This window comes from Perna viridis, chromosome 4, assembly GCF_037379345.1.
Source record: "Perna viridis isolate PV_CMFRI_1.1 ecotype Kerala chromosome 4, ASM3737934v1, whole genome shotgun sequence".
NCBI classification, from domain to species: Eukaryota; Metazoa; Mollusca; class Bivalvia; order Mytilida; family Mytilidae; genus Perna; species Perna viridis.
In genome coordinates this window covers 35,610,817-35,638,245 of record NC_142448.1, presented here as the reverse complement: position 1 = coordinate 35,638,245, position 27,429 = coordinate 35,610,817, and the positions used below count along the sequence as shown (strand labels likewise).

General features: G+C 34.0%; 2 protein-coding genes across 9 annotated transcripts in view; one reads left to right on the top strand and one right to left on the bottom strand.

Annotated features, from left to right (window-relative positions):
• LOC148619895 (uncharacterized) overlaps nt 1-27,429 on the top strand; it is a 42,449-nt gene that overhangs the window by 9,439 nt on the left and 5,581 nt on the right. For 2 of the 5 annotated variants that reach the window (XR_015921665.1, XR_015921662.1), the window contains 5 exons: nt 10,549-10,626; nt 14,166-14,276; nt 21,457-21,534; nt 25,007-25,273; nt 26,018-26,079. Coding sequence is in view for 1 of the 5 variants with exons in the window: in XM_088580296.1 (XP_088436422.1) it covers nt 10,549-10,626; nt 14,166-14,276; nt 21,457-21,534; nt 25,007-25,272 (533 nt within the window). In the remaining 4 variants the exon portion in view is untranslated. The remainder of the gene's footprint in view (nt 1-10,548; nt 10,627-14,165; nt 14,277-21,456; nt 21,535-25,006; nt 25,274-26,017; nt 26,080-27,429) is intronic. The other 3 variants (XR_015921664.1, XR_015921663.1, XM_088580296.1) reach the window with 3 other exon arrangements.
• LOC148619896 (uncharacterized) lies at nt 904-27,422 on the bottom strand. 4 transcript variants are annotated; one of them, XM_088580299.1, is made up of 5 exons: nt 20,254-22,520; nt 18,524-19,184; nt 14,871-14,957; nt 11,612-11,749; nt 904-1,119 (listed from the first exon to the last, which is right to left on the bottom strand). In XM_088580299.1, the coding sequence occupies exons 1-2, from the start codon at nt 20,966-20,968 to the stop codon at nt 19,168-19,170; spliced, it is 732 nt and encodes a 243-aa protein (XP_088436425.1). In that variant the 5' UTR covers nt 20,969-22,520; the 3' UTR covers nt 904-1,119; nt 11,612-11,749; nt 14,871-14,957; nt 18,524-19,167. The 4 variants fall into 4 exon arrangements, 2 of the variants coding, with proteins under 2 accessions (XP_088436425.1, XP_088436424.1); XM_088580298.1 differs by lacking the exon at nt 904-1,119 and adding an exon at nt 10,192-10,433; XR_015921667.1 differs by lacking the exons at nt 904-1,119; nt 18,524-19,184; nt 20,254-22,520 and adding exons at nt 10,192-10,433; nt 27,015-27,422.

The window sequence follows — 27,429 nt, the reverse complement described above, 5'->3', positions numbered from 1 at the left end:
CAATACCAGTATAGTTTGGGGCTTGACAACAAAAGTACAACTGACCTATATTGAATACACAAATTTTAAAAAATCATTAAAAACATATATGCATGTACTGGTATCAATGTAACTAGTGAAAAATAGACTAAAATATACATGTATGTGCTTCCAAATGCAAATAGCTGCGAACTACAATTTGATTTCTACAGGGAAAGGGTGAATTAATACCCAAATAGCACAACCCCTTTTTCCTCCTAAAAATGAAATGGTGATTCCCAAAAACTGTGTAGGGAAGTTTTTTAATTTTTAGTCTATTTTTCACTAGCCATATTGATACCAGTACATGTACATACTATTAAAGTGTGATTGCCATAACAGTCAATGACAGTTAACCAAAGTCAGTTGCACCCTGTAACTTTATCAACTAATTTAGCCATCAACATAAGTTTAGCATCTTCATTTTCCATTTTTTCTTCATGTTGCTGTTTCAGTTGATTTAAGATTGCTTTCTGACTCTCTTTCATTTCTTTCTGCATATCTTGTAGAAAATTAAGTACTTTCTCTTTAGATCCTCCATATTTCTTGCATTTTTTGGTTCAGTCGCCATTGTTAGATATTATGATGGAATAGGGGAACTTTCAGTGCTAGTATCATCACTGCATTCATCAATTGTTGTTTTGGTCAACATTTTTGCTACTACATCCTGGCATAGATCCTTTTAGGATCTCCAGTTTAACATTTGGTCGGTACCCATAAAAATCATTTAATTCCTTGTAAAATGGACATTCTTTGACATCATTTCCTGATCTGTTATTATGATATACTACATCTCTATACTTTTTAGTGATATTTTTCCATTTCTGCTCGCACTGTACCCCACTAACACTGAACGATTGATCAAGTTCATATATTTTTGTTGCAATACTTTCCCACATTGATTTCTTTTTAATTCCAGGTTTTATAAACATATTTTCACTTTCTGTGTGCAATTCAATCAGTTTCAAGACTGCTTCTTTAGACCAAGTTTGGCGTGATGAAGTACTAAAAGTAGGCTAAAAGTAGATGACTGTGATTCATTATCACAGACTGTAGCTACTGCAACTGCATCTGCATCTGGATGAGAAGCACATGCTGAATCTGAAAAAAACAACATTATAAATTCCTTGTAACAAGTGTATTTTATTGGTGAATAAGTAGTTCTAGACACATTCACTTGGCAATCTGAATAAGAGAAAAGCACTGTCTCGCTGGTTAATAGTTAAACAAGAGAGCTGTCAAATTGACAGCAAACCACATTTTCTTTTTATAATTTGGAAATGGGACTGTGCCCCACCCCAACAAACTATTGCAGATAAATTATCAAGCTAAAATGATGCTACCTGGTACTCAACAGTTCTACAGGTATTGTACATACATTTGTACACACCATATATCTAATTGATTGATTGATTGATTAATAGGAATTTAATGTCCAGCGAGCAGTATTTCAGCTACATGTATATTCAGGACAAGAACCAGTAAATCAATTCAGACAATTGTTAAAAGAAATGAATGGGGTGGTAAGGCCAGGGTAACAGTTTTTGACTGCCACTGAAAAAGTAGGGATATACAAGGACTGAAAATTGAGCCGAACGTAGCGGCCCCAAGAGGCGTACTCTTATCGAAAACTACAAGGAATCTTTAAAGTGCATGGAGTGTGGCATTTTCCATACATGGTTTCCCACTATGGTCCACGACCAGGCTTTCCTATTATGACCTGGTTACCCCCAACGAGAGGGATTCCCCCTATCCGCCACCTGGGGACACGCTGGACATCTCTGTGGAAACGAGCCCTGGTGACCCTTACCAGTCCCCAGTGCCATGTTTCTAAAGCCTAGGTCTGAAAACAAAAGGCTCAAGAGCCTGTTTCGCTCACCTGGACCATCACTGACTCTATGACAGTCCAACACATTTTCCAAAAAGACTATTGCAGGAACATCTAGTTGGGCCAGTGGTTTTTAGAAAAGATCTTTGTGAATGTACCCATATTCATATGGTCTAATGTTAAACTATGTTTTCTGGACAGCCATTTTGGATAGCACCTAATTGTATCTTTTAAATTTGTCCATCCAGGGACTATTATGACCGGTTTGAATTGAAATAGTAATTCAAAATAAAAAAGATCTGTAACTGTGTTTTCCCATAGGGTCAAATATTACATTATGTTCTGTGATGGCGCCATCTTGGATGAGGTGCGAAATTGAAAAAAACATCTTATTAGAGGGTACTACCCAAGGACTTTTATGACCAAGTCTGGTTCCAGCTGGCTCACTAGTTAAAGAGGAGAAGATCTTTGAATAAACAGTTTATGCTGGACAGACGAAGGATGCAATGAGATGGCAAAAGCTGACCATGGCTATAGCCAATTGGGCTGAAAATTACAGACCGGACATACTTTGGAAGCTGCCCACCCTAATTCATCAAACCAATTACCAAAGTTTTTCAACACAAAAAGATTTTGCCAAATGAATGACTTTTATACCCCTGCTCATTGTGACTAGGGCAAGAGTTGACAAAGTAATTGTAGGCATAATGAAGAATGGAACACAGTAGTTTGCTGGACACAGAAAGGTGTTGGATAAAGTAATGTGCTGTACAATATAGGCCCTTTCAAATCCTGCTAATTTGAGAAAAGAGTGATGAAAATTTTGTATATTAAGTGTGTAATTTGTAAAAACAATAAAGTTGGCAAAAAGGTATAAGGAATCCGGCAGGTCTTAAAATGCATCACATGATATGGGATACCTATATAAAGCTTGTGACGAAATATCAAACATATTCATAATAGTTGCAGAAATTATTTTGTGACATAAGGACATACAGACAGACGTAAAACAGTTTTGCCTTCTGCTGGAGCGGTTATGTACAAATATTCGATAGTTTTTTATCAAGGAAAAATGTCCCTGTATTATTTTCAATCTCATTTGTTTCTAAAAATCGCTGCTGCAGAAGGAACTTTTAGTGAGCTACATGTAGTCTGGTACATGTACATGTACAAGAAAAAAGCAATTGAAGTCATTTTCTTTGGGGAGCATCAATATATATATATATACATAAACTTTTCCATGAACACAGAGGCCAAATGATGAAATTAACTTTCTTTGCATCTTACCTGCACCTTAAGCATGTTCATTGTCTGAAAAGTGGCAAATAACGTCATCAAAATTTGCCCAATTGACCATTAAGTTGATAAGCCATGGATAATATAATCAGAGTTATATTTTTTTCCAAGGCGGGTTAGGTTCTTTATAACAGTGACAGTGATAACAGCAGAGATACACTTACGTACATCCACATGTTTTTCGAACTTTTTTGTAAAAAACATCATATTCACTTCTTGTAATAAGTAAAAAAATAGAGAAAGACTTGAAAGCTATCAGGAAAGATAATTTAATTTTACTGAAACATAACCTACATGTATGTATTTTTATTTCTTTGGTTTAAGGAAGTGATGAATTTTCTCTGTAAGGACAGTCATTTTTTGTTACTTCTGGGACATGACTTTTTTACATTAGTATATTGGGGAACCATAAGGGTAATTTAGATAAAACATGTAATAACCGTAGAGCTCACACCGCTTTGTGATGCTCGCTATAAACATCTAAATATGTTCAGCATCAACAAATGATGGCAAAATTTAAAATGAATGTTTCGGATAACCGATATTCTTCTTCAGCCTAAAACTAACTAGGTAAGTAGGGCTTATTGATGTATAGCATAGCGCTGTACCCGCTTTAGACCAGGACTTACCAATGAATTATTTTTTCTCATTAATTCCATAAGGAGAAATTGTAGTTTTTTCATTCTGAAGAGTTCCCTACACACTCTTACTTTTTGACGAGTTGTTAATATGATCTATGATCGTTACAAAAATGTTGTGGAGATCCTTCTGGGTGTGTATGGCAGATTTAAGAGGACGAATTAGAGGGAGGACTGGTTTACATTTGTAGTCACTTCGATGACCATTCATGCACCTGTGGAAAGGTTGTTCTGTTTCCCTAACATACTGCAGACGGTACATGGTGTTTCTGGTTTTACGAAATCTATAAAATTGTAAAAATAGTTTGTTTGCAAATTTTAGGGGGGCCCACCCCAGTCACGCTCCCCGCCGAAACCCGCCCCTGAATATCCTGTTGGTTATAATTGTAATACATGTAGGGCACCAACAAAAATTAGAGGGCTTTGTGCACAACTCTGATGTCATTTATCAAAACAAAACTGATTGAATGTACATACTCATTTGAAATTATAGGGGCTTATAGTAATATTGTAAACTACACATGTACATGTATTTGACTGTTACTATAACTTATTTTGTTTATGGCTTTCCTCCTTATTGACTGGCATTTGTATTGTGTAGTGTCTAAAATGTCAACTTCAATAGAGTGCATCCCTCTCTATGCAAGGCAAATACAAGTCCTCTAGAAACTCCAATCTTTTTACCAATGTCAGACTGCAATATAATCAGAAGTGAAGGATGTGTGACACCCATCAAAAAATTGAATCAACTTTTTATTGTCATTATAAAATATCAATCTTTCCAGGTTACTATCAGTGTTTTGAATAATAGATCACAATGAGATCATATACAGGCTTCTGACTTGTTCTGTCTTGTCACAGTGCATCAAAAAATGTTCAATATCTTCATTCTGCTCACCTAACAAGCAAACAGGACTAACTTTTATAAATTTTACTGGTTAAATTCACTATGGTTTGATTGTAGTATATACACTCAAGACAGGAGTTGTGATTTTATATTAGCCTTTCTCATTCGTCATGTGTTGATCCTACTGCCATTGATTTAACCTTCAGAGATTTTTCTCTTTACTGAGATTTCCAAACATTCTTACTGCATGGGCATATTATCCTGCAAGTTAAAACCAAAATTTCCTGGAACATTTTTACATAAATAAACCAACTGTTGGAGTTATTATCTTTTATAATTAACTGTCTGATTGCCAAGTCCTTCTCAATGTTGATTTGATGAAGTACATTGCCAAAGTTCATAAGTATAAGATAGTGCATGAATGCTTCAATCGGATGTTGTTAAGTGAGCATGAAAATGGCAATTTCCGCTGTGTGTTCCAGTAAATTCAGGAGAGTTTTTAACTGTGATTATTTTATAAACATATTGAGTTCCTTCAAATGTCTATTTGACAGAATCACTGAGTCAAGTCCAAAAGGAAGTTTTTGGTGGCAGATGTGTTCTAAAATTTCAGAGTAATTTCCAGATTTAGGCCATTGTATCCATGTAAACCTGTTAGAATATCAAAGGGCAAATTATTCAGATTAATCCTCTTAACTTGTTGATGACGTTCACTGAGAAAGTCTTCAATCTAGTTATCAAGTTGGCCTTTATTCCATAGTATTACATCTTGTATAGTAGCCGTTCATGTGACACTACTTTCAAAAATCTAGTAGAATCAGATCTATCTGTCCTTTCGTGACTAGGCTCTTGACTAAAGTCATCAACTGTTGTTATTAGTTGTGAACCACATGATCTTTTTTTGTGGAAACCCTGTTGAGCATCAGTTAGTATGTTCCTGTAATCTGGATAATTCATGATGTTGCTACATATTATAATATAAATAACTTTGCTTTTTCTGATAGTCTACATTGTATATGCAGTAGCTGTGTGATCTTAGTACTTCCACAAAACAAAAAAATAAATAAAAAATTGACTATTACAGTGATACAATGGGAAAATTGTTTTAAGCACATAAATTATTCTAACCTTTTGGCAAGCAATTACCAAGTGTTAAAGTTGCTGCATCAAAATAAGCTGTGATGTATTTTCTGTTACTTCAGGGATATCAACAACAACATTAGTGGCTGTGGTGAGCACACTTGGTGAGACCAAACCTCCTAACATTATTATACATATAATGGTCAGCATCTGACCTATGAGTTAGTGAGCAATGGAATGATTGGTACTAACTGCATTTTGTATATTAGTACATCTCTGAATGGATTGCTAGATGACATTGATATTTTCTTGCATTTTTTCAATAATCATTTTCTTGTGCCTGTCACTCAACATTCATGATGGACACTCTGACCACATCACAATTGATATCACTGAATCTGCCATGAAACCAAAATGTTCCTTTAAGTGTTCTTCCTCCATATAGTTCTCACATGTTGCAACCCCTGGATAAGTCTGTTTTAAGCCCATTAAAAAAACTTGAATGCAGTTATTTTACAAACATATGCATGAGAAATACCTATGAACAGCTACCTTCATTCTCAACTGCCACAGCTACAGTTGCCAACACGTATCAAGCTTCCTTACTAGGAATTTCCCATGCAACTCAGAGGTTCTCCAGAAAAAAACTCAGTGCTTCAAATCTTTACAGTGTCATCAACAAATTAGCCTAGCAAGAAACACATACAGACATGAGGTCAATCAAGGTACTGTTTGCACAGAGAGTAGAAACATTTAAAAAGTCAAAACAAACTGAGAATCCAAAACAGAAAAGTACAAATTTTGTATGGCACAGCTATAACTGAAGAAAAAACTCTGAAAATTACTGATCCAGGAGGAGACAGAAAAGGAAAAATCAAAATAAAATAAAACATGAAAGAGGGAAAATATAAGTGATAAGTTGAGTCAAACTGTGATAGATGAACCATCTCAAAAGAAAAAATAAATCATTTGTAATATCCTATGTTAGCATTGAGAACAAATCTCCATCAACATCAAATACACTGTCAAAAGCATATAAATCAGTTGAAAATTTAAACAAATTGAAAAAAATTAGGAGGGTTCATCAAAAGAAAACAAATCAACACTAGTAGTTGAGGACACAAGAACTTTCATTGTGTCTGTTAAGTTTCAGTCATTTAGACACAAACCTAAGTTAGGCCTGAAGAATTTAATTGCACAGTGTGATTCAGATTGCTGTCTATTTTTAAGTATTTTACATGTACTTAGCAGGAACAAGTCACAATTGATCAATTCTACTGTCCCTTGTGTGTTGATAAACTTGACTTACAAAGCATTTTATTTATATCTTGACATTGTCATGATTGTGGTTGATATGCATGGACATTAAAAAGATATTAATTATTAAAATTTATTACTGCCTAATCAGTTTATTTAATTGCAGAAATTTGTAAATTAGCCCCACTTAAAAATCCCATTATCTCCAATTGGAACCCCATTTTTGATAGTTTTATAAATGATATTTCTGAACAATTTGTCCAAGTTGATGTGAATTTCCCAAATCATTCCTTTATCTACAAAGGTGTTTAATTTAGGCATGCACAAAATTACAAGTGTCTTCTTTTTATAACAGAAAAGAACGAGTACATGGTGTCTAAGGTGCCCAGTTCTAATCAGCAACTCCTCAAAAACCGCTATAATGCACTGAATGAAATTTGTTGAAACTTTCACTTATTCTCCATCACATGATGCCAGTGCACCTCCTTTTTGGCATCCGTCATTGTTAACAATTTTTCAAAACTCTTCTTCTTGGTACGAATGTTCCTAGCGGTATCCTGCATAGAACTGATATTGGGATTATTGATCCGTTAAAAAAACATGGCTGCTGTTACTAAAAATAGAATAGAGGGGTCAGAAAGTAGTTTTTTGTACATTATATATTCAAAACCGTTAGGTTTAGCCAAATTCTTTCAATAGCTGAAATGATCCTTATTTTAAGGACAACAAAAGTCTTCAGGCATAAAAGTTGTCAGAAGACTCCTTATAAGAGTTCTTGCCCTTGAAATAGGAAAAATGACATTTTTTTAAACAGTTTTCAGCCAATATCTTAAAAACTATGATAGATAAAAACTTTCAATTGCTGACATAATCCTTATGATAAGTCCTACCAAAGTCTTCTTGAGTCAAAATTGTTGGACAACTTCTTGTTAAATTTATTTGCCGTTGAAATATGGAATTTAACCAGGTGAGCGATTCAGGCTCCTGAGAGCCTTTTGTTTAATGTTATTTCTTTCAAAAATCTTTTCCTCTACACTACTTGACCAATTTGACTAGAACTTAATATAAATGTTCCTTGCGGTATCCTGCACAGAACTGTTGTCGGGATTTTTGATCCGTTGAAAAGCATGACTGCCATTACTAAAAATAAAATATAGGGGTCAGACAGTAGTTTTTCGCATATATATCTCCAAAATCATTAGGTTAAGCCAAAGTCTGGCTTGGTTAAAGTGTTTACTATCTGTGGTTAAATTTTCGTTATAATCTATGTTGGAGTTATTGCCCTTTTTCGATGTTTGTTTGCTATTAATGTAATTTCTTTCAAAAATTCCTCTGACACTACTTGACCAATTGGAACCAAACTTGGTATGATTTATCCTTGGGGTATCCTGCACAGTAATGATGTTGGGATATTTGATTGGTCGAAAAACATGGCTGCTGTTACTAAAAATAGAACATAAAGATCAGACAGTAGTTTTTTGCATTTATCTCCAAAACCGTTAGTTGTAGCCAAACTCTTTCAATTTCTGAAATGATTCTTATTATAAGGCCTTCAGAAGCCTTGAGGGATGAAATTGTCAGATGACTTCTTGCAAGAGTTGTTGCCCTTGAAAGATAAGAAATGATCTTTTTTAGCTCACCTGGCCATAGGCCATGTGAACTATTGCTCTACTTGGCGTCTATCTTGTCGTTGTTGTTGTTGTCGTCGTTAACAATTCCTTCAAACATCTTCTCTTCTGAAACTACTAAATAGATTTGCATGAAACTTATAATAATGGCTGTTCCTTAGAGTATCCTGCACAAAATGACTGTTTGGATTTTTCGATCGATTGCCGCCGTTACTAAAAATAGAACATAGGTGTCAGATAGCAGATTTTTGCATATATATCTCCAAAACCATTAGATTTAGCTAGATTCTGACATGGATAAAAGTATTCAGCATGATGAGATCTATCTGTGGTCAAAGTTTGGTGAAAATCTGTTGATCCATGTTGGAGTTATTGCCCTTTTTGGACATTTTTTGCTGTTTTTTATGTTATTACTTTCACAAATCTTTTCATCAGAAACTGCTATACAGAATTCAATGAAAGTTGGTATTTTGTTTTAGAGTATCTTGAACAAAATGACCGTTTGGATTTTCGATTGGTTAAAAACATTGCCACCTTTACTAAAAATAAAACAAGGGTTGTACAGTAGTTTTTTGCACATATTTCCAAAACCATTAGGTTTTGTCAATATCTTTCAATTGTTGAAATATCTTTATTATAAGGCCTACAAAAGTCCATCAGGGATCAAAGTTGTCAGACGACTCCATGTAAGGGTTATTGCCCTTGAGAGGTGAAAAATGACTTTTTTTTACAGTTTTCTGCCTATATCTTGAAAACTATGATAGATAGAATGAAATTTTCAATAGCTGAAATGATTCTTATTATAAGGCCTACCAAAGTCTTCATGGAGTCAAAATTGTTCGACAACTTCTTGTAAGAGTTATTGCCCTTGAAATATGGAATTTAACCAGGTGAGCGCAATTCATGCTCCTGGGAGCCTCTTGTTTTTTTTGGTTTTTTTTTTTTACAGTTTTCAGCCAATATCTTGAAAATTATAATAGATAGAAAGGAACTTTCAATTGCTGAGATGCTTGAGTCAAAATTGTTGAACAATTCCTTGTTAAATTTATTGCCCTTGAAGGACAAACTTAAACCAGGTGAGCGATTCAGTCTCCTGGGAGCCTCTTGTTTTATTTTTCCGTCTGAATTATTTCTGGAGTTTCCTGCTTCAAAGCATACACTTTGTCATTGGTCGACCAATGGGGACCATTTCACACTCCTCTTAAATTGTTGAATGGAATTCTATGAAACTTTCACTTATTTTTTATTACATGATGCCATTGTGCATCTTTTGTTTTTCTATCTGAATGACATTTGGGGTTTCCTAGTGGTACTTAGTTTTTAAGAAGCAGAGTCGGGGGGGTATCAATAAGTGAGATTTGCTCACAATATTTCTAGTTAGGAAAAGTAAAACTTCATAAAACTTAACTTTATGATTAAGTACATGTATATTAGTATAGATCTTTACAAAATTAGTATCACTAGGTTGCATGCTAAACAAGTCAGGCAATTTTGGGGATAATTACTACATCTAGGAAGAAATTAGCGACCAAACTTTATAGGGATAAAACAAAACATTTTTTTCTGGTATCTAGGCAATATAAACATGAGTAAGGTGTATGTATCTCTATTATATTGTATTACTCAGTTCCATACCATAAAAGAAAGGTTTTAATGAAATGAAAGGGGTCAAATAGAGGTCATAAATGAGCATTTTGATCTGGTATGTCTAATTGCATATTTTAAAACTTATTGTCATTTGTTCCAAATCTTGTTTAACGTTTAATAATAATCCATCCTAAGAGCTGTGTCATGTTTGAATATTGCATCCTTTCTTGTCATCTCTGATCAAGGTTGAACATCTGTCAAAATTTGTAAAGAAAAGTTCTCCAATGTTAATTTTTTTTTTAGAAAAATTCTTTTTTTTTCAAGTTTGTCTGATTAACACATTAGTCATAACTATCTTTATCTTTTCAGGAAACTTAACATTCAGCTTCTCAACTGAAAGAGCAAACTTCGACGAGCAAGAAATAAATTCAATGATACAAAGATTAGGTAAGTTTGATTCGCTTGGTATTCAAGTCAAACCTGTCTTAGCAGTGACCTGTATTAAGCAAAATGTGTCTTAAAAATTATGATTAAGATATCTCTGTGTAGTGCTCTCTAAGTTGAATAAAGCTGTATAGAATGACCACCTGTCTAATGTTTGTTTGTTTGTTTGTTGGGGTTTAACACCCGAGCAGCAATATTTCAGCTATATTCAGGCGATGAACATGAAGTGGATGATAAAATGAACATGAAATGATGACGAAATGAAAAATGGGATGGGACACAAGGATAATGGGGTCGAGAAATTTTGATTGCCACTGGAAATAGGGAAAGATGGGTAGGGTCGGGCAATTTAGCCTCCTGTGGCAGAGCCCTATGGTTCCTACTCCGGGAGAATACCACAGTAGGGTTTTTTAACATGCAAGGAACGTGGCATCTTTCCCAACATGGTGCACCACTATGGTTTGCGGTCAGGTTTTCCGTATTATAGCCTGACAACCCCAGCATGTAACACGCCAGGGTACCCCATTCTACCACCTGGGGCACACAACCCAATTGCTCTGTGGGCAGAGCGCCCTAGCCTTCGGCCAGGGTTCTGAGCACTATTTAGTCACCTTTTACGATAAGCTTAGCTCTGCTGCGGGCCTATTCTTTCGACACCAAGACCTGCATGGGGCCCTGTCTAATGTGACCATGAATTTGCTTCTCCTTGGAAGGTCTTTTAAGGCAGGCTTGATTTTATTTTTAGTTTATTCAATCATCTTATTAAGAATAGATAGTTGTGCTTAATGGGACAGACTGTAATACCATAATACTGTACATCATTTGAAAGATGATATCTGAACAGTCAATTTAGAGAAGAACAACTTGACTTGTTCACTTTCTTCTAATGAAAACTGCTATCATTCTGCAAATTATTATTTCCCACTGTCACCAAAGATGAATGTTTGAAGTTCATTTTTACCTTTAACTTTGTTCATTTTTAGCTCACCTGAAGACTGTGAGAACTATTATCATAACTTTGCGTCCATCTGTCATCTGTCTTTGTTACCTTTTTTCAAACATCTTCTCATCTGAAACTACTGGACCAATTGGAATGAAACTTGGCATGATTGTTCCTTAAGGTATCCTGCACAAAGCAATCAAAAAATTTCCTAAAAATGGATCATAGGGGTAAAAAAAAAAACAGTTTTTGTTAATTTATAACTAAATAACCCTTGAATTTAGCAAAATTTTTAATGGGGTGATATTTTTCGACATTGGAAGACGGACATATGCTAAAATTTTCTAATTTATTCATTATCTGATGTAGGAGTTATGGTCTCTGAAACAAAATTTGTTGTTTTTCATGTGTACAATTTTGAAAATCTTCTTTTCCGAAACCATGCTACAAAATTTAATGAAAGTTGGTGTAATTGTTTCATAGGGTATTCTGCACAAACTGTTTGTGTGACATTTTTCATTGGTAGAAAAATATGGCAGTCATTACTAAATGTGAACATAAGTGTCAAATTGCTTTTTTGCTATTTTTTCATCAATTATGAAGAATAATGAAGATGAAAGCTACTCATAAGATAAACATGATATTCTCAGTTGACTGGCAGTATTAAAAATTTTTTTGGCAGCCATTTTGCAGTCATTTTCACCATTTGCTCAGATTTTTGGTTTCGTAGGAAACATGGTATTTTAAGTTGAATGGTGATGATGAAAATTTTTTCTGGATGGCCATTTTCCCACTAATTTTTATACTTGCTTTGATTTCAATGATATTTGCTTTATATAGAATGGTGTCTTGTGTGAAAATGTTGTATAGCCATAATTTAACTTCATTTTATGTTCTTTCTCTGCAAATGTATAATGGGCTAATGCACCCGACACCTGGTGCGATAACAGGGCATATGGGGACCCCTGACCTTAATTTTTTCCAGAGGTTCTAAAAACTCTTTAAATGCATTTCCAACATTTTACAGTGCTTAGGTACTCAGTTGAACTTACAGCATTTATCAAAATTCAAAATATGCTCTTTCCCAGCTATTTTTTTTTTGTCAAACATGGTTATAGCATGATACCTTTACTTACTATTTAATAAAGCATAGTTTGCCTGATGAGCGATTCAAGCTCTTTGAGAGCTGTTGTTTTTATACTTGCTTTGGTTTTCGACAATATTTGGTTTATATTAGTAAGCATTGTCTTCTGAGTTGAATGGTGATGATGAAAATGTTGTATAGCTATGATTTAAATTCATTGTATACTCTTTTTAAGCAAAAATATAGTTGACTAATCCCCCCTGATCTGGTAGCAAAACAGGGTATAGGGGGACCCCTGCTTAAATTATTTCCAGAGGTTCTAAAAAAAAAACTTTGAAGGCATTTCAAACATTTTACAGTGACTTAGGTGCTCAGTTGAACTTTAAGCATTCATCAATGTATGCTCTTTTTCAGCATTTTTTTATTGAACATGCCAACAAAGCATGATAGCTTTACTTAGTTAATAGGGCATGGTTTGCCAGGTGAGCAATTCAGGCTTTTCGAAAGCCTCTTGTCACATTTTGTGAGGTTTAGTATTTCAATAGAAATAAAAGTTATAGAGACATGTTGGTAAACAGAATACATTATATTTGTTTGTTGCTAAATGCTAAACGGTAAGAGAAATTGTCATGTGAAACTCTGTACTGGATCTGTTTTCCAGTATTATTGAAGGACAGTCGTAAGTAGATTTTTTGGTCTATATTTTCAGTATTGAGAGTAGTAACTTTCAACCCTACAAAACAATTTGGGAAAAGATCCATTGGAGACTTGGTGTAACAAATTGTGTCACTCATTTCATTTTGAGAGAAATTTATCAATGTAATAGGGATAATTTGACAGATACATGTGTATAAATTTTTTTAATGTTCAAAAACACATCATCTACTTTATTTGAAAATGAACAACTGTTGACAGTTAAAAATGATATATCCATTATAACTCTTTGCTGACAATGTTTTCTAGTTCAATTATGTAATCATTTAAAATGACTTGATAAGTCATAATAAATTGCTTATGAAAATAACTTGGTTCAGAGTATTGTTTTCTGTGTCATATATTATTGAATAACTGTACAGTAAAATCTTTCTGATAATTGTAGATTATTTATAAAAAAAAATTCAACTTGAAGTATTTTCTTATTATTCAATCTGTTTAGGGCTTGAGTACTAATTGTTGAAATGATCCTTATGACAAGACTTACTAAACTCCTCAATGGTCCATTTTTATGAAGTCTCGTTATCACAGTTACAGCCCTTGAAAGGCCAACAATGACTGTTTGAAAATCATGATAGGTATAAAGTTTCAGTTGGAATTATAATCCTTATTACATGTACAAGACCTGCACAGTTTTTGAGGGTCTAAAATGTAAAACAAGTCCTCATTAGAGTTATTGCACATAAAATACTAAGTGGTTTTTGGCTTATAGTTAGATAAATAGGAAGAGGTAGAAAATTTTTAGTCATGAGATTTATCTGATTTTGATCATAGAAAATAATCACGAATTCATTTCTATTCTAGGAGCAGGCATTTTAAGTAAGGAAGAAAGAGATAGAATGGTGTTACAACTAGCAGCATTATTTCATGCAAAGGACATGATCGAGGCTGTTCATCAGTTAAACTGTGAATCGGGTAAGTAAATGCATATCTAGTTAAGTTGTAATAAGCTAAATCTTCCTTGATTCTGTCTCTTAAAATGTTTCTGATGCATTTTTAAGAGTATTAATGGAAAGTGTAAATTTTGACTTCCATGGCCTGATTAAGGTTAATATGAAGTATAGTAAAATAAATTTGAACTTTTTCTTTCAAGTTGTATACTGGTATTTTTTTAGTATTATCATCAGATCACATAAACAAGGTCAAGTCAAACAATTGAGGCTTGAAAACATTTTGAACTTTTCATAAGGACTGGTATAAAATATAGCTTCTTAAATTACAGCACTTTTAGTTAGAACTCAAGCAAGAATTTAGAATACTGTAATTTTAAAAACTATTGAGATTGAGAAGATCTGTTAGTCCATGCATTATAAGAAACATATTATTTTATTACAAGACACTCTTTCTCTTATTCTTGAAAAAAAAAAAAAAACATAATTTACAACTTTTAAGTTCAAAGTCTCCCAACCTTTCTGCAAAGTAGTATAAAACAAAAAAACCTGTTTGACGATGTTGGGCCATATTAAAAAAAATTGTGTTTCCTACTACCTTATCTTCCCTATTATTTACCTGATTGACTTAGATAAAACAGGTCTAGTAGCCGCTCAACTCTTGTCTGTCCACCTGTCACACTTAGGGGCACCTACTTTGTGTAGTCTGTAAATCAAAAAGAGTTGTACCTATACTACACAATGTACATCATTTATATACAGATTGTGAATATGTGCCTCATATTTTGGAGAAATATGATTACTTTTTTCCCTTCATTTTTTCAAATTGAACATGCAAATTTTCATTACTCTATGTTACTGTATGTAGTCTGTAAATCAAGAAGTATTGAACCAAAATTATTTAAACTTTAACCAGTGTTGTATGTATATTGATGATGTGCACCTTTTATTGTTTTTTTTGTTTTGATTTTTAGCTTGATGAACTGAGCCATATTTTCAGCAATATATGCTATCATTAGTATATTACTTCAGGAAATCAGTAAGCCACAATATAAAAGCTAGATTTTTTATATAGAAAACATATCGGTCCAGTGTAGTGAACATGTTTTTCAACAGACTGAAGGCATGCCATTGGGAACAAATTTCACTACTGGCTGATATATTCCTTTACTCTAATGAGGCTGACTTTATAACTAACCTTATCCAAAATAAAGAGCATCCTTTCTCATTTTCTGCTACATGAATGTACATTATGTGTTGTCTTTTAACTCTCCTAGGTTCAGGGATTATGTATATCACATTTACCAAACATAACTTGAGATAAAGGACACTACAAACACCATGTAGTCAGCCTTATATCTTAACCTACTGTTAGAAATCAGTGGAAAGGGAAAAATATGACAAATGTGATGACTTTTCAGCTCACCTTGCCAAAGGCCATGTGAGCTACATTGTATTGCCATCAATTGGCATCCATCGTCTTCATCTTCTGTCGTCGTTGACAATTTTTCAAAACTCTTCTCCTCTGTAACTACTTGACCAATTAGAACCAAACTTGGTATGAATGTTTTTTGGGGTATCCTGCATAGAACTAATATGGGGACTTTTTCATTAAAAAAAAACAGGGCATCTATTACTAAAAATAGAACATAGGGGTCAGTCAGAAGTTTTTCCCATATGTCTCCAAAAACGTAAAGTAAAGTTTGGCAAAATTCTGACATGGGTAATAGTGTCAGCATAATGAGTTCAGTCTGTGATTAAATTTTTATGTTAATTCATCAAGCCATGTTATTGCCTTTTTAGCTCGCCTGGTCAAAGGCCATGTGAGCTATTGCCATCACTTGGCGTCCGTTGTTGTCGTCTGTCGTTGTCGTCGTTAACAATTATACAAAACTGTTCTCCTCTGAAACTGCTGGACTGATTGAAACCAAACGTGGTATGAATGTTTCTTGGGGTACTTTGCATAGAACTGATGTGAGGTTACTTGATTCGTCGAAAAACATGGCTGTCATTACTAAAAATAGAACATAGGGGTCAGACAGTAGTTTTTCACATATATCTCCTAAACCATTAGGTTTAGCTAAATTCTGACACCAGTAAAAGTGTTCAGCATGAGGAGATCTATCTCTGGTCAAATTTTGGATTTAATCGGTTAAGCCATGTTGGAGTTGCCCTTTTTCAATGATTTTTGCTATTTTTAATGTTATTTCTTTCAAAAATCTTCTCCTCTGACACTACTTGACCAATTGAAACCAAACTTGGTATGAATGTTCCTTGGGGCATCCTGCATAGAATTGTTGTGGGGATTTTTGATTCGTCAAAAAACATGGCCGCCATTACTAAAAATAGAACATAGGGGTCAGACAGTAGTTTTTCACATATATTTCCAAAACTGTTAGGTTTATCCAAATACTTTCAATAACTGAAATGATCCATATTATAAGGACTACAAAAGTCTTCAGACTCCTTTTAAGAGTTATTGCTCTTGAAAGGGGAAAAATGACTTTTTTTTTTATAGTTTTCAGTCAATATCTTGAAAACTATGATAGATTAAAAGAAACTTTCAATTGTTGAAAAGATCTTGTGATAAGTCCTACCAAAGACTTCATGAGTCAGAATTGTTGGACAACTTCTTGTTTTAATTTATTGCCTTTGAAAGGCAAACTTCAACAAGGTGAGTGATGTAGGCTCCTGGGAGCCTCTTGTTTAAGTAAAAAAATTTGTATCACAGAAACGAAAAATTTGAAATTCATAAAAATCAAAAGGGAGCTTATGTCAATAGATATAGACAATTCACCAAAGTTTCATAAAAGTAGGTGAAATTGTTTTTGAGTTATTGTCTGAAAACTGGAAAAGGCCCCCTTTTTTTTAAGTAAAAAAATCATAACATGGAAACATGGAGCTTATGAACAATTCACCAACGTTTCATAAAAGTTGGTGAAAGGGCTTTGAGTTATTGTCCGAAGTGTGGACAACGGACGGACAACAGTATACCATAATACTTCCCATATTAGACTGGCATATAAAAATAGACCATAGGGGTCAAATGCAGAATTTTGACATTAACTCAATAAGATATGCGTTAAACTAAAATCTGGCAAAAGGTCAGATTGTTAAGCATTATGCAATGGACCTACGCAAAAATTTTCAGAAAGTCTCGTTGACAGATGAATGAGTTTGAGTCCGGAAATGGATTTTTTTTTACCGAATTTTACATTTCCAACTTTGAAAATTTTCTCCTCTGAAACAACTGGATGGAATGAAAAGAAGATGAACATAAACCTTCCGAAGAACTTCTTTAACATTCTGTGCGTGGGGGTTTTTGATCTTGCAAAAAACATACTGTTACTAAACAAACTGTTACTAAAATTGCAGAATTTTGCACACAACTCATAAACAGTTTGGTTTATCTAAAATCTGGCAGGGAGTAAAATTGTTAAGCATGATGGGATGGATCCAGTACAAAATTTCAGAAAGTCTTGTTGAAGGGTGAAAGAGTGGGTCCTGAAATGGATCTTTTTTACCAAATTTTACATTTCCAACTTTGAAAATCTTCTCCTTTGAGATATCCAATATTCATACACTTTTGTAGTTAATTACATATATGATTTTAAAGTACACATTCTCAGCTTCATTTTGACTACTTTTAATCATAATACACACAAATAAGCACTTACAATGCATACGTCTAGGTTCAGTATGTTTTTGGTACTACATAGGGGGGTGGGGGGTGGGGGGTGGCCATTTGACTCGGAAGTGGTTAGTGAGACCTTAATCAATATTGGAGTTATTGCCCTTGAAGAGTCGAAAAATGACAATGAGAGATTTATTTGATCATATGAAAACGTGATGGATAACTAAGGAAAGTCTAGAGTCCAGCTTTAAAAGCTAAAAAGTCTATTTTTTACCATGTAAGCAATTCAGGCTCGCTAGAGCCTCTAGTTTTTTTAGTAAGCACAGTTTATGTCTGAATGTTACTCCCATAGACTCCATGTAAGAAAAATAAGATTTGTGAAATAATTTTTAAAAATTCCTATCTACCCACTTTATTTTTTCAAAGGTGTAATAGGAAATAAACTTATATATCGTTGCCTTATACATGTAATATCTGCTAAGAATGAAAAAAGTCACATGTGAGTAGCAGTATTTGCACAGCAAGTCCAGAAATGGTTAAATTCACTAAAATATGAGAAATACCTTTTGATATAATGATTGAAAATTAGAAATTTGTAATCAGGTTAGCATTTTATGAATGGATAATTTCTTACTTACTAGTCACTAAATATACATATAGGAATTATCTCCGTATCTAATCCTCCCAACTCGCCACATACAGATGACAATGATTTAAACATACATCATATCTGGTTACCTGTGTGTGAGTAGCCTCAGTTTGAATGGAATCAAAACAACCCCGATTCCAATTCACAACTGGGGCGGTGGTGGGCAGGTTGACTGGTAAGTAAGAAATTATCCATTCATGTAATTGTAACTTGATTAAATTTCTAATTTTATATCATTTAATTTCTTACTTAACAGTCACTAAATATACATATAGGAATATTGCAGATTTCTAAGCAATCCTACATCACTGGTGGTGAGTTGTGAATTTTCATCACAGTCTCACACATACACAATCAAGTCCATTTGTAACAAAAATAACACATATCTTTCCAGACTGACTTTTATCATGTTTATGGTACTCACAATCCATTTTTAAATGGTTTCAGAAGTCACAAGTTTGTGTGAATCTAATAAAGACAGGAATAATTTGCCGCTTTGATCTTAAGATATTACTTTCCTAAAAGATTAAGTTTTCTTTAAATAATGTAGAAGAGCTCTATGTTGATCTAATAATGAGTTTTTTGTAATAGGAGGAACGAAAATCTTGGCTGTTTCCTCAGTTCTTAAAGCCTTTAGAACTCTGCATCTCCTGAAAGTAGTAACAGCAATTAAGAACACATTCTTGAAAGTTAACTCTTTCAACTCATATTCTCTAATGGTTCTAAGGGATTTTTCTCTAGCATATGTAAATCACATTCAGATATAAGTTTTGTAACTGGAGGTCTAGAATTAAAAACTCCCTTGATTAGCCTCTCTATATAAGGCTGTTGACCTATTGGAAATTTATCTACTGGAGGTAATATGTTTGACAACATAGAACGGTATCCAGCAATAGTTCTCTATTGTAAACCCTTACTGAATAAATCAGTCAGAAATTCAGTGACCTGATTCAAAGATTTTGAAGTGGGATCAATTTCCCTTGCTCTACACAGCTATTGAACTGTTTGAACTTGGAGAAGTAATCTTTCTGAGTTCCTTTCTGCCATGAGGCTGAAAGCAACTCTCTAGCCCCTTCAGAGAAACCTTCTGCTTCGACTTTTCAGTTGCGAGTAGCTGTGCAGTCAGACTGATCATTTGTTGGTTTGGATGGAAAATCTGAGTTTTTGGTTGACTTAACAGATTTGGAACCACCGGTAGCCTTACTGGTACAGCAATTAGCAACTGATACCTGTGTTTTCTTGGCCATAATGGAGCTATTAGCAAAATCTGACAATTGAATTGCCTCATATAATGTAGGACTCAAGTTTAATGCAAATTGGTGGATACGCATACCCATACCTTTTGTCCCAAGGAATTGTCAGAGCTTCTAGTGCAAAAGCCTTTGAATGCTGAATTCAAGAGCAAAAAAACTTTTGTCTGACAATTTTCTGCCAAGGTAAACAAATCTGTTAAAGGACTCCCCCACATTCTGAATTGGGTTTGAACTACATTCTTGTTAAAAGTGTCCATTCTGCTGGTCTGATTTTGGTTCTGCTCAGTTGAGCTACTAAAATATTCTTTTTGCCCATTAAATGAACAGCTTTTAGAAAAACAATGTTATGAGTTGCCAAATTCAAAAGATTCCAAGTCCGATAACACAACTGGGGGATTTTGTTCCCCCTTGCTTTTTTATGTATTGAACCACAGTTGTGTTGTTGGACCTTATCAAAACTGTTTACCTTTTGACTGTTTCAGGAAATGTTTCAGAGCAAGATGGACTGCTTCCATTTCCAGGCAATTTTTATGAATCTTTTTCTGAGACTCCGACCATGTTCCTTGAAATATTTGATTGTTCATGACACCCCCATAACCTGAGGTCGAAGCATCTGTTGTTATCGTGACTGAGGGTTGAGACTGAACCAAAAAATTGGCTTTTCTGCATGTTTGCTCCATTTCCACCAAGAAAGATGAGATAACAAATGTTGAGTAATTGGAATAAGAGTTGATGAGTCTTGGGAACTTGTTTTCCAAAAACAAAGAAGATGTAATTGAATTGGACGCATGAACAGACATGCATTTGGAATAAGTTGAATGTAAGATGCCATCAGCCCTATTAAATGTAGGAATTGTTAGGCTGATGCTGTTTTGTTTGTTGGATAATTGACAGCTAAACTGATCTTTTCTATTCTCCCTGTAGTGGGAAATACTAGACCTTTGTCCAGGATCAGAAGCTTCGTTGGAGGAACACAAACCCAATAGCTCTGATTTCTCAGTTATGTCTGGGTGCAAAGAGATTTCTGACCTATACAAATATACTGTAGGGCTTCCTAAATCTTCATCAAGATTAGGTTCCATTGGTATAAGCAGTCTATGCACCCCTAATGGACGATTATCCGACATAGTTTTTCTATACTGCGTAATAAAACAGTCAAAACTTGATTCTAAATTCTCCATTATGTTCTGCAATTCAACAGTTTTGTATACTCTTTTCTTTTTACAATCTTAACTCGCTTTTCTCGACATTGCTGAGAATTCCAAAACATGCGAAAAACTAATCTCCCGAATTGCTTCGACCGTTAAATGTTTGATGACAGACATTGTTCATAAGAACAAATCAAAATAACTTAGAAAAGTCTTCTTACTAATACTAAAAATTTTAAGAACACATGGGAGAAGCGTGTTGTTTTGATCCCGCCCAATAAACTGAGGCTACTCACACACAGATAACCGGATATGATGTATGTTTAAATCATAGTCACCTGTGTGTGACAAGTTGGGAGAATTTGAAACGGAGATAATTCCTATATGTATATTTAGTCACTGGTAAGTAAGAAATTAAATGATATAATATTGTTATCTGTTTCACTCAGTTAATGTTAGTAATTTTGAAACACTTTTTTTCTGATATATTGTTTAATCAAGTATGCACATTTTATTTACAGACCACTTCCCAACAGTTTCTGAGCTTAAGAATAACCTTGAAAATACTCAAGGTATGCTAAGTAGAAAGAAGTCTTTTGGTAAGAGTAACATATGCATGTACAAAGCATAAATTCACTAAATTGTTTAAGTGCAGTCCATGAACCGATCTGCGCAATGGTTTGACACATCGATGACGGATCGATAACCGATGAGCGGTCACCGATCTGATTGCAGTTTTGTTGTGTGAAATGACGGATAATCTGTTAAAAATAAAACAAATGTAAAATCAAAGTATTAATTGATATTTTAATATGCTGCATTATGTTTGTTTGTGTAAAATTGACAAATAAAACAACGGAATCTGTAAAATATATTTACTGCTCTGTGGTCACGTGATGCGATTACCGATTTAATGGATCTGAGGGCACAAGACCACAATTAATTTTCAAGTGCATTTCAATATACACATTTGAACAGATTAAAAAAATTCCACCGGCGCAAACTGAATAAAACTTCTCTGGCCTAAAGATATGTACAAACAGGATTTTATATATAAATTGTAGAAAATTTTACCATCATTTTCTGAAATTAATACATATAACTCGGAGATGGGGAAAACATGACAAATGAACTGAGTTAAAAGTCCTAAATTTTAACCTTCTTCCACTGAACTAAATCACAACTTTTAGTCAGAATTGATTAATGAAAAAAAATCCCATGTAATTTTAACCTATTTTCTACCAATTAGAGGCAAAACTTCAGCAAATAAGTTTCCAGTAAAAATATGAAAAAATGTGGAAGGTACCTACTACCAAAGTTGGAACTATATTCGTATACAACGAAAACCAAGGGGAATTAATTGTGTTCTCGTACCTGAGTTTGATGGATCGATGATTGATCAGAAACTGGTTGCAATTTTTGTTGCACTGACCGGTTCATGTACTGTAATACATATCCTAATAAAAATATGCATTGAGTGGCATATGAATATGCTTATTTTTAAAATGTTGACAGCAAAAAGTATTGTTTTACATGTGTGAAAATCTCATTACTAAAAATGTTTTTAAAATATTATTCACACAACCAGGAGAGCAGAACGTAATTGACAAGGTTCATCTTACGTTCAAGATAAATCTTGTTATGACCTTGTACATATCTTGACCTACACTTAGAGATGGATGGTAAAGGAAAACTATTGACCAAACTTTACGACAAACGTGATGACTAATCATTCAGAATTGTCAACTTTCCTTTCATCTGTGGCAACATCCCTTCGGCTCCTGCGTATTGAGTGTTCATATCACAACTCATACCTTATGCCAGAGCTTGCCGAAACTACGCAGACTTTTTGTATCTCGCTAGAAGTCTAACAAATAGGCTTCTGGAACAGGGTTATGTTGCTACAAGATTGAAGTCATCACTACAGAAGTTTTATGGTGGTCATCATAAAATCGTGGATCGTTATGATGGTCCATCAGCACCATGAAAACTGATTTATTCAACGGGTCATAGTTTGTCTTTCCTTGTTTGTCTACCCCGGACTTGACTTTTCATGAGCAACTCGGCGGATGTTTCTAGAAAAGCAGAGGACGCTTACCCTACTGGTGCACCTGGTCCATGCTCCTAGTCCTAGTTGCTCATATACTTTTGTTGCTTTGTATGTATGATTTTAGTTACTATATGTTCTTTGTTCTATTTGTCTGTTTTCAATGTCTGGTCTTTGTCCCTGGATTACCGCTATAACCTTGGTTCCCTTGAGTACTCTTATCAAAGTGACGTCAAAGTGACTCGAAGTATCTCAAATGGCAATGTATGTAATATCACAAGTGAGAACTGAATGAATGGTTTTTTTCTAAAGCCTTTTATTTGCAATCTATTATAGAAACAACAGATTTTTTACACTAAGTTGTGTTTGAACAAAAGATCCAAAACTGGATTCAGAAACAGTATCCCCACTCATTATTATTACATGTATTATTATACCATATAGCAATCACCTTGTATGTCCTTCAGTCCACCCAATCCACTTTTCTTCTATTGGAGGTAATGCTTAATTATAATGGAATCTATAAGAAAGTAAGTTGATTGGGTAAATTTCTCACACCAAGAGAAATAAATTTATCTAGTTTAATATCCAGACTTGCCCAGATATTAAAACTATGAAATTTTTTTTCTTGATGATGTGAGAAATTTTATAATTTTCAGGGGCACATAAGGGAAATTTTCATTACAGATTTGTCAGTTTCCATTGGAGAGAATACATAGACATTTGGTATATTGCTTTCACATGATGATTGGTACTGTGTCTCTCAAGCAAATGGTAAAAATATATGCTTTATTAAAAAGCATGTAGGTTGTTTGTTTTTGTGCAGATTTTGTTATTTAATTATAATAAAAAATATATCAGCAGATTTGATGCATTTTGGACAGTGTTTGAGTATTAAGGGGTTAAAGGGGTCACAAACCTAAAAAATCAACCTTTTCACTGACCTGGCCAATAGCCAGGTAAGCTATTGCCATCACTTGGCATTCGTCATTGTCCTCGTCATTAACAGTTTTTTCAAACATCTCCTCTGAAACTACTGAATTCATTTGATGAAACTTAAGATGATTGTTTCTGAGAGTATCCTGCACAAAATTATTGTTTGGATTTTTGATCTGTTAAAAATATGGCCATCATTACTAAAAATAGAACATAGAGGTCAGACAGTAGATTTTTGCATGTATCTCCAAAATCGGTAGGTTTAACCAAATTCTTACGTGGGTAAAAGCATTCAGCATGATGAGATCTATCTGTTGTCAAATTTTGGTGAAAATCTGTTGACCCTTGTTGGAGTTATTGCCCTTTTTGGATGATTTTTTTTGCTGTTTTTGAAAGCCTTCAAAAGTATTCAGAAATCAAAGTTGTCAGGCAACTGCTTGCAAGAGTTACTGCCCTTGAAAGATGAAAAAAGATTTTTTTTTACAGATTTCAACCAGTATCTTGAAAACTATAATAGATAGAAAGAAATTTTTAATCGCTGAAATGATCTTTATGATAGTCCTACCGAAGTCTTCTCCAGTCAAAATTGTTGGACAACTTGTTAAATTTATTGCTTTTGAAAGACAAACTTTAACCAGGTGAGTAAATCAGGCTCCTGGGAGCCTCTTGTTTAATTTGGTCTGATTTGGCAAATTTTTATATGAATTTCAAATTTTGTGCAATATAGTGTCCAACAATTGTTGTGTCCATAATGAATTGTAAGTCCCTATGCATAAGTGTGTCAAAAACAATTATTGTATATTGCCCACACTTGCTCCACTGTTCAGGGTTCAACCACTTGTGTCATATCATGCTTCATTAAACAAAGCTGTTTATTTTTATTTTTTATTTTTTTTTTACATATTCATTTAATGAAATTTGTTTATGCTCTTTTTTCACAAGAGCAAAAACCTACATTGCTAGCAGCAAATTGAATAAATATCTGTTTCAGCTTTATGTACTGTGAACTCATTTAACTTAATTCTTTGAGCTTTTACTTTAAAGAGGAAGTAGATGTTTGTGAAAATTTAACTTGTTTATTTTGTTAGACCAAATGGTTAATGATATAATTAATCAAGAAAATCAAATTCGAGACCAAGCAGTTTGGATTCAACACCTAAATACTCAGATTCAAGACCAAGCAGTTTGGATTCAACACCTAAATACTCAGATTCAAGACCAAGCAGCTAGGATGCAGGAACTTGATTTGCAGAACCAGGCCCTTAGGAATGAAAATGAGAAGCTGAAGAAAATGCTGATTATTTCTTTTTTTCTCATCATGTGCCTTATTGGCTATTTGGCAATATACAGTTAAGGTATACTATAGTATTAGAATATGCAATACTACTGATACTTAATTGGCGGAAATGATGTATTAGGAGAGCCTCTACAAACTTTCCTCTTTTGATTCCATTTGATCATCTGCTCATGCAAGTACGGGAATGGATTTTAACTATATTTGGCAGGAGTGATGTATAAAAGAGCTTCTGCAAAAAAGTCACTTTTGGTATCATTTGATCAAAGATGATGGCTGCCAAATGCTATCCGAGTTTGTGATTGGCATATTTTCAATGATCAACTTCTGTGAAACCAAAGGTGCCAACGTTTTTTAAACTTGATAGGGTTGATGAGATCTATCTCTGGTCACATTTTGGTTTTAATCTGTTAAGCTATGTTGAAGTTATTGCCTTTTTTCAGTGATTTTGCTATTTTTAATGTTATTTCTTTCAAAAATCTTCTCCTCTGACACTACTTGACCAATTGAAACCAAACTTTGTATGAATGTTCCTTGGGGTATACTGCATAGAACTAATGTGGGGATTCATGATTCGTCAAAAAACATGGCCGCCGTTACTAAAAATAGAACATAGGGGTCAGACAGTACTTTTTCGCATATTTCTCTCAAACCGTTAGTTTAGCAAAATTCTTTCCATAGCTGAAATGATCCTTATTATTAGGAACACAAAAGTCTTCAGGGATAAAAGTTGTCAGACGACTCTTTGTTAGAGTTATTGTCCTTTTTTTTGTTCTATTGTTTTTTTGAGTTTTTTTTTTTTTAGAAGTTGTCAGTCAACATCTTGACATCTTGAAATCTATGATAGATTAGGCAAAATTCAATCAGGTGAGTGATTCAACTGCTTGTTTACTGAAGCATAAATACTCTAAGGGTTTTGACATGGAAAAATATGTCAATATAAGCGATTTTTCTTTGGGGTGGGGATGCATATTTTACATTTAACTAGTAATTCGCAAGTGTTACTACAACTTTTTTGGAACCATTCAAAAGCTGAGACATTGGGCTTTATGGTCATCCTATATTTATTTAGCTTCTGTATTCTTGATGTTCTAGGAAGAATTAGATGCAGGAACAATCAAGTTACAGAAGACTTCGCTTTTTGACACACTGGGGGACAAACATAGATTTATACTGAAAAGGAATCCGAGAATATACTTTGGCAACAAATTTTGATTAGGTTATGGGAGGTATAAAGGTACCTGAAAATCATCATTAAGTTTATGAGCTTTGGGGTTCAATATTGACCCTCCAGCCCATGGACTATAAGAAAGATATGTTGATTTTGAACTGGAATAAATCCATTTATTGTAAAACTAGGAAACCGAGCGGAAATCTACGAAATAATCAGAAACTGATGGGCATAGAAGCTGCATGTAACACGTATAAAAATGAATAGTTTATTATGCAGTAATATAATTTTGACAATCCAAAAACAATATACCAATTCCGTTACCCAAGTCAAAGAACCTTCATAATGTCAGTAATTTAGACAAAAGTATAAATATAACACTAAATAATTATCAGTGATAATAATAAAATATCAAATCTAGGCTGGGGTTGGGCTAACAAAAACAGCACCTTCAAGTAAAAGCGTTACAGAATTCACCGTCTAAAAACACTTGAAATACAGGAAGATGTGTATAAAAAGAGCTATAAAGCTTACTGTTGACTATATAAATATTCACAAGTCCAAACGTGGCAAATAAACAGGTCAAGGGAAGACACAGCCGATCCCTGGGACAGTCGAATTTCGAACTTACCAACTTTGTTTTCAGTAGAAACACCAACGTCAGATTGTTGACGACAACGCATGAAATTTCCCGAAATACACTAATTTTGCGGAATAAAAGACGTTCACAACCCTTACTCGACTGACAAATATGCAGAACGAATAAAACATAAATATATACAACAATATTCTGTAACAAGACTAATTTACTCAAAACACGGAATTTAAACCCGCATCTAACCAGTCCTGGTATAAAAATTAATGTACGCCAAAAGAACGATAACTCTACTTTGGCGGAAAATGTAGATATCAAAACAGCGACAGACTTCTGTTAAAATGATAATAATTAATAACTTAAATGGTAAGACAATGCTAAACCATTATCCCTAAGTATATTTTTGTCTTCCCAAAACTGTTATAATTCCCAAAATACTTCAGGATAATTA

Excerpts from the sequence above, each read along its gene's own strand:
- LOC148619896 (XM_088580299.1), bottom strand. The coding sequence starts at position 20,968 with ATGGAGAATTTAGAATCAAGTTTTGACTGTTTTATTACGCAGTATAGA.